Genomic DNA, 16,108 nt, shown 5'->3' with positions numbered 1-16,108 from the left:
ATTGTGTTTCACTGATTGTGTTTGAAAAACGAGAAAAGTACAGCACCGAAAACGGCTTAAAGTCAGACACAATTACAACTATCATCAGTTACACTTGCACTGTTCACATTATTGCTTTTTTCATTTGATAAATCTCAGTGATGAAATATATTGTTTTCCATTTTCTTGTTGCCCTTAAGATATTTCAAAGCCATGAAAAGTGGGACGCACCATGTTTATCAAGCCCCTCCTTCCTTGATTGCCCATTGAAATCTAGTCAAAGTGTAGGCACAATCTAGATAACACTAATCCAGGGGTACAATGCAAAGAACTGTGATCAGATGTTATAATCCAGATATATGAAGGTGTAAACAAGGTCAGAGAGAGTGTATTTGTCGCACTGTTGCATCCAGTTTGCATTGTGTTCAGTCGAGCACAAGGTTACATCAATAATGTAAGCTTGACTACAGTCGCTGTGATGTTATCCAGGTTGCTAACAATGCACAAACTGCAACACACACAGCCAAAATGACACAGATGCCAATGTAGACGCTCACACATGCAAACATGAAGTATCTCCTATCTCTGTCCTTTATTAACTCCTTCAATAAACTGATCCCAAAATGTGGATTATAGGAATGTTAATGATTGTCAAGATAGTGTTTATTATTAACTTTGTATGTATTGATTATGGTGGAATGATAGTCATGTAATAATATCCTACATGAAAACAACGTAGAAACTTGATATTGATGCAAGTAAAGAAAAGACACCAAATTGTATCGATGTTAAACCTTGTAATTCACCTCGTATCATAAAGAACTTGGTATCTTCAGGGACCTTGTAGATATGAGGCAACCTTCAGATTGCAGATTGGTAATCCCTGGTTGAATCATATCGGGTGCTTCAAGACCAGCATTGCAGAATTGGTTGGTGTAAATCACAAAAAGCAATTGTGTCCAGAGAGTCTACTTCTACATCAAGCTACTTCACACATAGTGATTGTTGAATCAGGGCTAAATCTATGGATAGATAACACTCCATACACTTTATTTTACTTCAGAAGAAAGAGGATCTACATTTTTTTCATCTCCAAGCTCTGAAAATCATGGATGGTTTTATAGTGTCCAATATGTTATTTTCTTCTACGCATAATTTTGGAAGATAACACGCCCACACCAATGAGTCATGTGGTTCTGCTACCGTAGCTCCTAACATCTCCTTTGCTACCACAGTTTTGTGAGAGATGTGTCCAAACTCAGATTGGTTAACCTTGTTGGAAAATAGAAATAAGACTTTATCCGGCACTTTAATACTTCACAACAACAAAAGCTGTAGTCAGTGTATCTGACTGTATTGTTTACTTCAGGATGAGAACACACTGAAAAATTGCATTACACTTTCAGAGACATCTGCCGTTTGGCCATTGTAACTAAACCACAGCCTCCACAAATCACAGTCTCGCCAACAGAGTATTTTTTCACAGCACAAAGGCTTCCTACAAGTGTGTGTCCATTTGAAAAGTGACTGTCGGCAGCTTTCCACGGTGAGTCCATACGGTCCCTGTATTTATGGGGTGATGAGGCCTGCTCCTGGGGTTTAGAGTGGTCATTATCTGGGGGATGCTACAGCTCCAGTTGTTAAGGTCACCTGGTCCACACCGAATGTCCTCACAGTCCTGGAGTACTGGAGGATACTAAATGTGTAATCATCCCTGAGCCCACAAAATGCACGGTCTATCCAGCCTGGTCATTATAAGACCTTATTGTAGGGTCCATCCTACGTCTATATCCTGCTATTTCAGAAGCACCATCCAAAATAGCACATCTCTTCCTGTGGCATTTTCTAACAGATAGGAGACATATAGCTGACTTTGGTGAAGGCAGGATTGGGCTTAGAGTTCATACTGAGAGTGAAACTACTGTCTTCTCTTCTCAGTGGTCTTATTGTTTAAACTAGTCCTGAAACCAGCACTATTCATAATAATAATAATACATTTGATTTATATAGCACAACGTCATCTCAAGGTGCTTCACAAAGCTATAAGGAGAAAATAATAAAACAAATAAAATAAAAATATATCTAAAGGAGCATATTGAAAAAAATATGGTAATATAAAAAAAAATAAAAGGTTAAGAGCATAAGAGGTTTAAAAAAAATAAAAAAAATAATAAAATAAAGGACGGTCAGTAAAATGCGGTGCGGAACAGGTGGGTCTTGAGGCATTTCCTAAAAAATGAGAGTGATGCCGAGGTCCGTATGTTCTCTGGAAGCTGATTCTAAAGACGTGGACCTAAGGAGGAGAAAGCACGGTTTCCCATGCTGACCAGTTTTGTCCGTGGAACAGCCAGGAGATTGGAGCTGTCTGACCTGAGTGTGCGTGAGGTATGGGAATGTTTTCGGGTTAGCAGTTCCTGTAGGTAGGTGGGGCCGGTGTGGTTGATGGCATTGAAGACCATTATGAGGACTTCGTAGCAGTGGCGTTTTCTCCTGTTTTTTCGGATTGTAGTTATAATTTTAATAAATAAATAAAAACACTTTGTTTAGTTTCGGAACTTCTTCTTTGCTGTGTGTTGCTGCCGGCCCATCTCCCCCCATTCTCATTGAGTATTTTACAAATAGTGAAACAGCGCCCCTCTAGATGTTATGGTAAAACAGTAGATTGCACTCTCTGTTGCGAGAGGAGGCCAGCCGAAATTGGCTTCCCTTGGTGAAAAAAAATTGAGGGATTGACCAATCAGACAAGGCTCACGTCATGCCCCTGCCAACCTGTGATTAGTCAGGGCCATGCCAAGGGAAGCCAGAGGCGGCTGGCTTCCCTTGCCTCACAATCCAATCAAATCGCATCAACTTAGTGGTGCAGTGACACGTCCTAAAACCCGGAAGTAAGCTGCGCTCGCGTTCCCTCCATGGGGTTCCCTCGACAAAAAAGCAATGGGATTTCTCCATAGGATTTTGGAAAAGAGCTGGAAATAAGGTCTGTGGAAAACGAACCTGTTAGATAAATGCACGTTTTGTTCAGCCGGATAATATCCACATGTCTACCCTACTTTTATAATTTTCTAATCATAAATCGAATCGATAGATAGATAGCGTCACTGCACCACTCTCACCGTCGTTAGAAAGTAGCAAGCAACTGAAGCAAGTGCAATTATGGAGGATGGAGATTTGGAGTATTTAATCAAAAATCATTGTACTAAACTTCCGCTACAGCAGCAACTAAAATTAAATCTGATGACAGGCCAATGCCCAAACTGGAGCTGTGTACAGCGAGGAATAAAGGAGCAAATTGGACGTAAAACGTTAAAGGTCTCCTGATTTAGTTTGTGAATGAATGCTTATTGGAGTTTCGGCTGGTGCGGACCTGTCGGTTAGAAAGCAGGCGTGTGTAAGTCCTGCATCTGTCTGATACAAATGTGTGTCAAATTATACCGGGCGCTGTAATCACTCATCTGGTTACAGCGTTACATTGACCACCCCCCCACCCCAACAAAAGGACGTATTATTGGCTTCCCCTCATTTATTCCCCACGCCACGCTACTGCTTCGTAGTTGATCCGGTGTGTTACAGGGAGCCAATGGAGTGAGTGAAGGATGGGGGTGATGTGCTCTGATTTAGGAGGCGTGTGGCGCAGTGGATAGAGCGTTGGTGTTCGGATCAAGGGAGCACAGGTTCAAACCCCACTGCAGTCAGCATGTCGTTGTGTCCCTGGGCAAGACACTTCCCCCCCAATTGCTCCTGTGGGGATTGCCCACAGTATTGAGTATGTAAGTCGCTTTGGATAAAAGCATCTAACAAGTAACATGTAATGTAATGTCATTTGGGTGTTTTTGTGAGTATCCGGGCGGCACAGTTTTTTGTACATATTGTAGTCTCTGAGTGTTTTTTGCTGGAATGCCTGCAAACAGAGAATTGCAGTAGTCAATGCGGGAGGTGATGAAGGCATGGACCAGTTTTTCTGCATCCGGTTTGGTGAGGGAGTGTCGCATTTTGGAGATGTTCCTCAGGTGGTAGTATGAGGCTTGGCAAACCGTCTTTATGTGTGCTTGGAATGAGAGGGATGAGTCCAGTTTCACACCTAGGCTCGTTACAAGTGGGGAGAGGGGAATGGAGTGGCCATTGATGCTGATCAATGGGATATCAGTTGTTTGTGTTTGATGTGGTGTTCCAATCAGAATGGCCTCTGATTTGCTGCTATTCAGTTGGAGGGAGTTGTTGCTCATCCAGTGGTGTATGTGTTCCAGGCATCTTGAGACATTTGAAAGTGCCAGATGTTTATCCGGGGCAGTGATCAATTAGAATTGCCTTGTTGTTAGCAGGTCTGACTGTGACAATGAGTTTTCTTCGTATACTCTCCATAAAGGCTTTGGGTATCTTTGGTCATTTTAAGTCAAATGTTCTAAAAAAAGAAGAAGCATTTTTTTATATTTTCAACAGAAAGTAGCAACGCTTGGAGTTATTTCACTTAAAACGCTGACCCTGCAGTTTGAACATCCAAACCAAGATGCTAATTGCCTCCTTAATTATACAAAATGTTTTCAATTCATGTAGCCTACTTAACGGACAAAATTGTGTTTAGAAATCAGCAGGTTAAGTTAGCATAATGCAAACTGTCAGAGAATATGCAATTAATTAACTGCATACAGTAAACACTTTAACTAAAGTAGGCCTTATTCATTTAACCCATCTGTAACCATTATTCTTTATTTCAGTGGACATAGTAAATTCAATGTATCATTATAGTCTCCAGGGTGTTAGACCAAATGTTCCCTAAATACTGTTGAACATGAGGCTGCAATTGACAAAACAACCACGCACGCATATACAGTCAGGTAGATCAATAGTATGCTGCGATGAATTCTGGGAAAATGAAAGATAATCTTTCTTATTTGGAAAGTCTGCTATCTGACTTATCTTTCCTACACATATGTTTACGTCACTAGGCTTTTTGTAGTGCTTACTGAAATAAAGATACATATTCTTTCATTGTACACTTTAAGAAAAGTCCTATCAAATGAAGATAATGGATGTAAAATCCTTTCCGACTCCTTTTTGAAGATAAAAACGTTTTCCTGCTTCACAAAAATCGGGGGAAACATGTGCAAGGCATCATGCTGTACTATGACTGCATCTTAATTCTCAGAGTGGTTACTTAACTTGCACACCTGCAGTTGAGAGGCACAGTTCTTGCCTAGAATAATAAACACAACTGAAACAATAATTATCTTAGGTTAGAATATACAGCCCGGCACATCCAAACCGTGTGTGAACACACCCTCAGAATGTCACGCTAATGCAGCAGTCAGCAGGTGGTGAAACCCTTCCCATAAAAAACACCCCTAATGCACTTAGTCTCTTTGAAGAGGAGGTCATCTTTACTAATTGTATGAATCCTCTCACAGGGAACTCACTGCGACTTGGATTTATGTCTTCAATTAAAAGGTAAATCTGTGTGAAGAAGACGGTGTGCTATTATCATACATGTTATGGTTTAACCTTTATTTTAAAGCTGCATTAACCCCTTTTACATTTACCATCTAGCAGGTGAAGGAAATGGCAGATATATCTCACATTACACCCGCATCCTCTGCTTCTTAGGGTTTGTGTGCGTCCCTGCTTCACACCTTCTCTTCCTTTCCCCTACTTGCTCTCAGCTTAGCGGCTTTAAGGCCTTTTTTTTCTCTGTCGAGCAAAGCATGCTCTCTGGCTCTGAGCACTGGCATCTCTTGCATCGGTATGCAGCTCCCGTTCAGACTGCTGATCCCTCTTTATGAGGACATGAGTTTCAATGCTTTTATCCCCCACCTTCACTTGCAAATATGCCTGCATTCAGTATCTACACTCCAGCTTTAGAGACCGGAAGCCTTTAAAGAGGAAGTCAATAAAATGGTACAAACACGCATGAGCTTAAGTTTTTGCTTTTTGTGTTTTTATTCCAAAGTTACCTCTTTTCTGGACGGCTATGGCAAACCAGATAATTTTCCAGTTGTTACATTGAAGCAAAAGCTCTATATCTTCACTTACGAGAAAATGCATTTACTTTTGCAAATGTGTGTACATTTAAATACATGATATACCGGTGTATCCAGCATAATATAGGTGTTTATTGAGTTCATCCATATTCTGATACAAAGTATGTGGAAAGTAGCCATGCTCCATGATGCTCAAAACAAGGTTTTATTTTTTGTTCCAACAACAACAAAAACATTCAGGGACTGTTTTAATAATGCAGATAATCAGTTGTGTTTTCTATTGCCTCCAGACAGCGCATGTAGTAGGAATTAGTCTACTAACAACTACAAGAAAGTTTGCTCGATACCATTGTCAAATATAATTGCTATAAGAAAATAAACAGGTTGGACTTGTGCATTATTTTAGTTGCCAGGATGCTCTCAGGCACATAAACAGTTGCTTTCCTTATTTCGCAGTGCTAACAACACTGAGGAATAGAGAAAAACCATAAGCATATGGTCAAATGTCACGAAATACTCTGACATTCTGCCAGAGTTAAGGTCACTTTAAATGAGCTTCCTGTTTGTTAAGTTTTATTGTGTCTGGTATGCATCATTTTTTCTAAGCTAATGCAGGTTTCCTAACATTTAAGGGACATTAAAGTCTGAGGACCGTAGACATTGAATTGCCTTACAACATGAATGTCATTGTGAGTCTGTGGATGATGAGGCTCTGTGACAGGTGCACCTGCCTTCATTCTATAATGTGTGTTCTGGGATAGACTACAGCTCCAAATGACCCTCAGAGGGATTCAGCAAGTTAGAAATATGATGTATCTTCAAAAATATATATTGATATATACATATCTCTTCTCTTCTCACAAGTCAAATGTGTTCTATAGTTTTCTTTTTAGGGTCTTTCATTTTGTGCAAAATATGTATCAAATCACATAGCCATAAATGCCAAACTACACCCAGAAATAAATAACCACATTGCCATGAATTGCTTCTTACAAGTCCATGAAAATGCATGACTTTTTCGAGCAAGCTATCAAATTTCCAAAGATGAACAGAGTCTCCTTTATCTAGAGCTCAGAGGTCCAGCCTGACTGAAGGGCCTTTATGAGCACAGCAACCCAGAGATGCAAAATCTATTGCCTGAGTGAGACTGATTGAACTACTGTGTTAACACTTAAACATAAAAGCATTTAAACTGGTGGAGAGCAAGTGTATACAAAACATAAAGACATTCATAAAATTTTAAATTATGTATCAACTATGAATACTTTTTTATACAAGTGTTATTTTCTAAAGCTTGACCACAGCTGCCTTCTCACTGAGGAATTATGTTCCTTAATACTGAAGCTTCACACAGACAAAACCACAGAAAGGAAAGGTTGTGTGTACTGAAAGCGCATGTCGATACCATATCTGAATGTAATGTAAACAACACTAAACAAAGGCTTAATGGGTTATACTTAATATTGCAGCTTTGTTTGTGCAATGGCAAAAGACCCTGACATAATTCAAAACAACACAGTCACTCCTGGTCAGGCTGCCAGGTGTTGGTTTCCGTTCCTCAATATTCGATCATTCTTCTTGGAAACCTCCCAAACACGTGCAGCAGAAGCAGAAAATGACATCTATAACGGTAAACACATACTATTGCCTCCAATATTTCATGTTTAACATTACAATCTCAACACCTCTCTCACTGGCCTGAGCAAACTTGTGTTTTGTTCTAAGCAAAATTAGGACTACTTCTGTGAAGATGCCTTCCACTTCCCCAGAAACAACACAGAAAACAAAAAGGTGGCATAACTTCTAGGTAACACATCCACTCTGAAAAAACGACTCAAACAGATTACATGCCCGCTGGGTCAGGGAATGGTGTATGGCTGTCATTTCTGAACAAAAAATATTAACTTTGTTCATAGAGGCTGCAGCAAGAGGAGAAAATGGAGATCATCACACAGGCTAAAAGAGATTCAGAGGCTCATCCATAGTCGGGCACAAAGCCCACTTCAACAGAGATGAGGGCCAAGAGAGATTGGTAAAGGGCAACTCTGCAAACGGGCATAAAATGAAGCATAGGCTTCATTTCGGGCACAATACCAAAATGTAGGAAACAATGCATAAACCTCTCACGGTACAAACGCCCACCACCTTTCCGACAGCACAGCTGAATCTCAGTCATCCAAACTTCAATTAGAAATGTTTTTTAGTTAATTCATTGCATATTATTTTGTACGTCCATGTCTAGATTGTTTTACATTTCTTAACAGTACATCCTAAGTAGAATCAATTCTACTGCATATTTAAAGACTATTGATTTATTTAAATGACCTTTAACCCTTAAGTGATGGGCTACGTATTACATTGCATCAACATGTTAAGAAGTTAGGTGATTGACAGAGTAAATGGTAAACCCTTGACATTTTCAGACAAATACTGACACAAAAAGATACATAATGGTGTTCAATACAGTGAGTAACTCTGGCTCACTCAAGTGCTATTTATAAAAGTATCTATATAATTCCCATTTATTTTACTCGTTAGACAACTGCAGTGTTTTGTGTTCTAAGCACAATGAATTATGGCTGCAATTATTCACATATGTGACCTGCTCTATCGAAATCAGTCGCATTGACCCGAAGACACATTTTGAGTTGTATACACTGTTGGAAAGAGGAGATTCCTAGCTTTCTGATGATATCAGGATTGTTGTTGTACTCCAAATATTAAGCAAAATATGTCACATTATATAATGACTGTCACCGAGTCATCATTTTGAGAAAAAGGCCTTCAAAGTTTCCTCTTCTCTGGAATCCATCGATCTGATTGATTATTAGCGGAGCAAATTATCAAAGTAGTACAGAGGGAAAATATTTTCGTTTAGATTACTGGTCTGGGGGAAGCTCGCGAGTGTGTGTGTGTGTGTGTGTTTGTGTATTTTTGCGTTTGTGTGTATTGTGTTTGTTTCCCGGGGAAAACACTCACGAGAAACACCGGCTGTTGTTATGCTTGCTGTGACGTAAAGTTACTCCGTTCTCCGCTTGTAATTATGCCGTTACAAGCTTCATAGTTGTATTTATCATCTGAATTTGCAGAAACAAGTTTAATATTCTGAAAGCCAAGACTTTGTTTATTTAAAATCAAACAAAACACCCGAACAACTATTTTTTTACGCACATCCACGTTTATTTTGAAATGAGCCTTTGCGACTTCCGACTGATTTCGATAGAGCGGGTCACATATACAGTACACTTGCAGGATTAACAGAAGTAAGTTGTTGTCATTAACGTAATAATACTTTTTCAAGAATGTTATTTTTTTAAATCATAAAATAATGTTTTGTTATTCTTTAAGAAAATTAACTACCAATAGTCATGATTTATTATCTTTATTCTCTTTTCCTTTTTATCCCCACCATACTGTAGTTTGCACGCCTACAAACTAAATACAAGAATAGAAAGTCCTGAAATACATGAAAATATATTCATCATGAACAGTCTCACAATTAGCAGCATTACATATTTCCAACTATGTTAATCAGCCTCCATTCATGGATGATTTGGATCAATGTGGTTGCAAAATTAAATAATGTAATCCTACCCAAACTATTAACTCAGTCTCACGCTAGGTCAAAACTTACGGAACAAAAGCTTTCCTTGTGATGTAAGAAAAAAGTGTCTTCTGTTTCTACTTGATGACAAACAACTAACTCGGCTCTGTGTGTTTCAGCTTGGGCAGCTCATGTAAATATTGACTCAGCTTTCCGAGACCAGAGGAATACATGTAAATTCTGTTTTATGGTGGATTTCCCCTTGTGTGAACACAGGTGCCTCAGAGCCTCAGATTGATGTAAGCACTGCTTTAAAGCAGTGTCTTCCACTTCTCAGCGTGACCAATTCTGGCATTAAACTTATCATGGGTATCTTTAGAAAGGCTTCTGGGAAAGTAACAAAATCTCTTCCTCTTTTTTTCTCACATACGGGTCGATATAATCTTTGATATTGTAATTGCCCTCACAGTCTTTCAGCATCATTGCTAAGCTGATACCCACTCCGAGGGGGCATGGTGTGTAAGAGAGCTATGACAAAGAGCATGGCGAAGGGAGACTGACAGCACGGCGAGTAGTTGGGGCAGCGTGAAGCTAATCTATAGGCCCGTTCCCCACTTGTCTGAGCACATTTGCCTCTGGCTTGAGGCTTATCCCTACAGATGTATATCTGTCAACAGAAGCACGCTGGGCAGCAGTGGCTCTTTTGGAGCACATTTGTTCCCTTTACTGGATTATTTATTTGCAGTGGTGTACAGCACAGCACCCAGGCCTGCACGTGGCAGCTGGGAGAAGCTCTGCAGGGATAAGCTAACCCTCAGCAGAGAGGAGCGGGTATCCTTGACTGTGAACCAACTTCCTCTGCCATACCTTGCCTTCAGCTCTGCCAGCTTGCTCCTGCAGCCTGATTATTCCAACCCACAGGAAAGGCACCCATGCATAGATTTGACAGGCTCCCTGTGTTCACCAATATGTGATATTTGTGTTTTTTCTTTGGTGCAATACGTATTCATTTAAAGAAATGTTCAATAGACTCAGATTGAAACTGAAACCGAACTCCAATTTTATATAAAATAACTGAGCAGGGAGGCACCAGCTGCCATCCTGTAATACACTCAAAATGACAAATCCACTGTGCAGGTAAAACACTTCTTCATGTCTATGTCCACTGTCAGAGGGTTGTAAAACGCTAAAAGTGAAATCCATAATAAGCTATGTGGTTTCTGGCCAGACTCTAAAAAGCTTAGAGGAGGCTTTCGGACAATTTTAAACTTTTGTTATGCTGGTGAAAACTGATTGGATTTTGCCACATAATATTCACAATCCGCTAACCGTATGCATACAGAGCAGAAAAAGTGTTTGAATTCATATACATTCAGCTTATTCCGCTAATCTGTTGGGATTTACATCCTGATGAATTCAAATGAAAACATTTAAATAATGCAACACATTGTATGGTGTGATATATATGCATTAATATGCATGCGTGTATAGTGCATACTTATTTTTGAAAGACCTTTCAGGATTCCAGCACATCAGTGTTTGCAACATTGACTTTCTGTTAAAAAAATTATATATATATGAATTGCAGTTGTTTGATCATATTTCTATTATGACATTTAAACAGTTTCATTTACAATATTTTCATGAATCAAGAATCAAAGTGTCTCGGTTATGCTTTCTTGCCTGGACAGAAATCATATAGCCTATTTTATATTTCAGCTTTCACAACCCTTCGACAGTGGGCATACACATGAAGAAATGTCCTTCAGGAATTCAATCTAATAAACAGAGTAAGGGTCCTAACCATAAAAGTGAATGGGTATACTTTTGGGCCAATATTTGAAGGAAAATTAAACATTTCACAAGGCACTTTTGTATTTTTTATGACTTCCCTCAAATCCCTCCTTAATCAAGAAAGAATGTTTCATGAATATTATGAAGGAGGGAATTATTTATCTTTAACATCCTTGACTCTTTGTCTGTAGTTTTGATGTCTTTGGTTTTGAAACCAGATTAAATGCTGTAATAAAAAAAGAGTCACTTTCGTTTTTTCTCAGCTTTGCCCTCATAACTGCCCCCACACGTTATGGTCAAACACACACTTATGCTCAAATGTCACCTGCAGGTTGTACTTGCCAAAAAGTCTGACGAGATAAGAAATGATGAAAGGCTCCGTGCTCAAACAAAAGAAAAGTTCCCTTGGCGTTATGGGAGCTTTTTGTGCTCCGCAAGAGGGAAGGTGATGAAACACTTGAGTAGAATGAATGTCAGACCAAACCATAGACACTGTGGCCAACAAAGAAAAAAACACAGATCATACCATTTACATTTCTGATGCAACCAGCCCACCGGTCTGCAAACACACCACATGTAGCCGCCACGTGGCTAATTAGCATTACTAGCCTGCTGCCAATTAACCTGTTAACTGGCTCTGGCAGCCTGTCGGGTGTCAGCATCAGCTGCCTTTGGTGAAATATGTTGTGATGACTCTGGTGCAGGGAAACATCATCACCTCACACAGGGGCTTGAGTTCCAAATGGGGCCCATGCCAGGTTTAAGGGTATTACAATTCAGAGAGGAGACAATAAATAGATTTACAGTAACTCTACATAACAAAAGATCTATTCTGTCACTACAGCATATTAAACATGTAGGCAATGAAGCGCTCCATAGGCTGCAGCCATAGATAAGAGTCCAGCACTGCTTTTAGGCAAAATACTAATAGTGTAGTTGTTTTAAGAAGGATGAGCCTGCAGGAAATGACGCTCGGCATTATGGAGCATGAACAGAGCTGCTGAGGCTGAGGTCTTGTCTACAGTATCACTGCAGTGTGGGATGCTGCACACTGCAATTTAACTGTCTATTAGGCTGTGATCGCACCGAAGACGCATGGACCTTATTACCTTCGCCGGGGAGGTTATGTTTTCAGGCCCATTAGGTGGTTTGTTTGTCTGTTAGTGAACACAATATCTCAAATAGATCTAGATGCATCCGTAGTTTATTAAATGGAGGTGTAAACCCTGCAAAAAAATTATATTTGGCCTCAAATCATTGCTTCTCTCAAATTACTGATCTTTGTGTAAAAAATGTAATCTGGCACATAATGTGTAATCATTCTCTACCTCTGTGTTTTTGCAGCAGCCCCTGATTGTAATGCATTCTGACCATTTTATAGCACATTTGAAGGATTGTGCACGCTTGTTGGAGGTGTGCTGCTTGCTACACATTATTTAAGGGTACTGGTGATCCTAATGTGTCAAAACGTAAGCCACATAGCATCAATATTTAAATTTGCCCTTGAAATGGAGACCATCTTTGCACAGCTTTCGGAATAAATGGTAAAAGTCACTGTGCCTCATGTCTCTGGCAGGATGTCCTGAATGTCAATATGTTGCGAAACGAAGCTTTCTACTGCATGTCCATTTCATTTCCACGCTGTTGTGTTAGCTAACAATGCTACTAGTATTATAGCAAACATGTAGTCATTGCAGACTTTAAACTATTGCTGTCCAAGTTACAGTATTTATAGCAGGAGTGCACCATTTTGGCAAGCCATCTGATACAGCCAAATGTTGAAAGAGGAATTAAATGCAGCATTTTATAATGTTCACTAAAAGGAATAAAGAGGGTGAAGGGATTAGTTGAGCACAGCGATAAACTATGCTGTCCATTTTACGAGCAAGCCACCTTCAGTCTGCACAGATGGGAGACTCCAAGTTTCTGCTCTCATTCTAAAGTCAAGATTTGCATCTGACATTTAAATATAACATTTTGTTATATATTTCATTCATTATTGTGGAAACTTATTCTTCAGTCAAGATAAAACTGAGATGGAGCATCTGGGCAGACCCAGTTGGAAACATAGACTTAATGAAGTCCATTTATTTGTTATATATGTGTGGTAATGCTAGGAAAGAAGCAACGTTTCGATGGGCTCATGGGCTGCTGCAAAACAACAAACTTGTTATGCAGCCAAATTACCTTCCCATCCTTTTAACATCACTTATATTTACCATTGTATTAATGTCTTTCCTTATAATGTGATAATCATATTCACGTCCAATTATCATTTTCCCAGATAATGGAGGTTCCTTGAATAAAGCATCCAAAGATCTTTAATGCAAGTAACATGTATTTGTAAGTTCATTTATAATGTATGTAGTAGGAAATCTTCTAAAAAAAGATATGTTGGGCTTTTCAAATAAAACCCCCCAAAAGATTGGCTGTTGTGCAACGTCGTCACAGTTTATAGTTAATAGCCTATTAAACATGCTTGATAATTTAACCCTGACCACAATCCACTCCACAGAGGGGCACGTGTTGAGAGGGCATGGCGCCACATGGATGTGTCATCAGGTCGCAGATGGATATACTGCTCATTGAGCTCAACACATTGAGATGAAATGAATGTGTCGGGTTGAAAGAAACCAAAGGGATAGTTGGCAAGACAGGCAAAAGCAACATCCATAAAAGGGGAAAAGTATAGGATTTCAAAAAACATCCCATAAGGTTAAATCGTATTAAGCTGCCATTTGAGTTAAGCTAAACTTGGAGTTTCCTTCATTAAGTAGGCCTAATGGTCGGACTCGGATTAAAAAACAAGTGGTTGAAAATCTGATAAGAAAGGATTATTTTGAGAGTTGATTTCTGATTTTATGGATGGAATATGGGAATAACTTGAGCAGCCATAGAGACTCTGCCTGTATGCTTCTTACTGGTTTTAATGGTGTGTAAGGTTCTGAAAGCCATGTCCTCAACAGAAGCACTTTAGATGAATTCTCAATCAATAGAATTATCATTAACACTCCGGTCATAGGTCACTCTCAATACTATTGTCTCCTTTCTACAGTTGACTGATTCAGCAATGAGAAAACGTGTTTTCCCATGATGACATCTGGCACAAATCTTGGGAAATTGGAATCAGCAGAGATGTTTTGTTTCTGCTTTGATTTGGTAGTTCCTTCCTGCCAGGAATCTCCCTGCTGTATAGGCGTTATGTATCTGCGCACTGGTCGCCTACAGGGCGGTGGCTGCGCAAGCATGTCCAAGAGCGGGACGGTCTGTGTGGAGTTGAGGGAGTTGTCATGAGGAAGGGACTGATGCCTGGCTGCAGAGAGGCTTCACATACTGTACGCAACCCTACCTGCGTCTGATCGCAGCAGCCCAACTTTGAATGAGCAACTGCATGGCTTGCATACCGACAGTCCTGGAAAATGCGTCCGCGCACACAGATCATTTCAACACTTATAAACACAGTGCGCACACTGCTCAAGACAAAAGCTCAACTCAAATGATGCCATCGAATAATGATTATCACACTGATTGAAAGTAATGTGTGAAATGACTTAAACAGACAAAATAGAGCAGACATTATGACTTTAAAATGATCCACCCAATGATACCGGACCGGTCACACAATAAAAAAGACGCACGCCACCAGCTGCTGTAACCTCTCGTGCACCCCTGTGTCCGCTACAGGGGACATAACTGGATGACCATGCAAACAGGAGAACTCATCTGCAGCCTGGTGTTTTATCTGCCACTTCATACCAAAGAAAAGGCATCATTCAAGTTGTCTCCGACACAAAAACTTGCAGCCGCATTCTGCTGCCCATTGCGCCGCACAATTCAACTTCCAGGCATTCCAGCACAGCCGGCTCTGACATCTGTCCCCCGGCCAAAAGCACAACATTTTAGGGCAACACTCTTTCTATGGAACACTGGGACTCACGTGTGACATGATCACATATGATGTTTACACTTAACGCAGCCACCACCTCGCACCACGCCCGTCCACACAGCAGCATCACCCAGCGCTCACCTTTAAACACGCTTGCACAGAGGCTGTAAAGGATGAAGACAAAGTGCTGCTTGAAAATCATATTCTTCTCTTTTTTCCTTCACAATTCTACGTCGACACTCCGCTCCGGTTTTTTTTTTCTGTCCTCTTTCTGTCTCTTCTCCTCGGGGTGGACTTATCCAGGTACACGGCGCAGTTTCGGACAGACCGGAGTTACATTGATGAACTCTGCCTTTTTCTTCCAGAGAAGTCGCTGTGTATGTTCGCAGATCCAGGGGAAGTGGTTACCAGTGTAGCAGGACGGCAGAGATGCTCGTCGGCAAAGTGCAGCTCCTGCCTCCCTTTATTGCCTTTCTCTTTGACTCGCTGCAGAGAGCAAGAGTCCCGCCCACGCTTTTTGACTAATGAAGACGCTTTGTCAATGGAGAACACCTAGAAATAGTTCTGATCTCTGATAAACTGTCAAAACAAATACACCGTGTCACACACTTTCTAACAGAATTTTGGAGAGGGAACATAATTCTCTGATCAGTTTTTGGAGGATCATTTAGAAAATGTCACAGCAGAACAAAATGCCCCTGCAGGATAATAGCTTAAACCCATCATAACAATATCATAAAATATATAAAAAGGTCATGAGGGCCCAACACAAACCCTCTCCAAGGCTGAAAAATGAAGCAATAATGATGCTCTCTACTCCGATATTTTATATTATTTGACAGTGTGAGTCTGAGAGAGCAGAACAAAAACCATGACAGCAATTTAATGTATTAAAATATGCCCACAGCTAGCAGAGTTAATTTTACACTTTTA

The 16,108-nt window shown here is 40.2% G+C and overlaps 1 protein-coding gene across 1 annotated transcript in view; it reads right to left on the bottom strand.

The window, feature by feature from the left end:
* cadm2b (cell adhesion molecule 2b) overlaps nt 1-15,598 on the bottom strand; it is a 126,383-nt gene extending 110,785 nt beyond the window's left edge. The window contains exon 1 of the mRNA XM_034112967.1: nt 15,317-15,598. Coding sequence (XP_033968858.1) covers nt 15,317-15,377 — 61 coding nt within the window. The 5' untranslated portion in view covers nt 15,378-15,598. The remainder of the gene's footprint in view (nt 1-15,316) is intronic.
* Between the last annotated feature and the right edge of the window lie 510 nt (nt 15,599-16,108).

This window comes from Trematomus bernacchii, unplaced genomic scaffold (genome assembly GCF_902827165.1).
Source record: "Trematomus bernacchii unplaced genomic scaffold, fTreBer1.1, whole genome shotgun sequence".
NCBI classification, from domain to species: Eukaryota; Metazoa; Chordata; class Actinopteri; order Perciformes; family Nototheniidae; genus Trematomus; species Trematomus bernacchii.
Note: the sequence above shows the minus strand (reverse complement) of the source record. Positions and strands in the feature narration are given on the sequence as shown.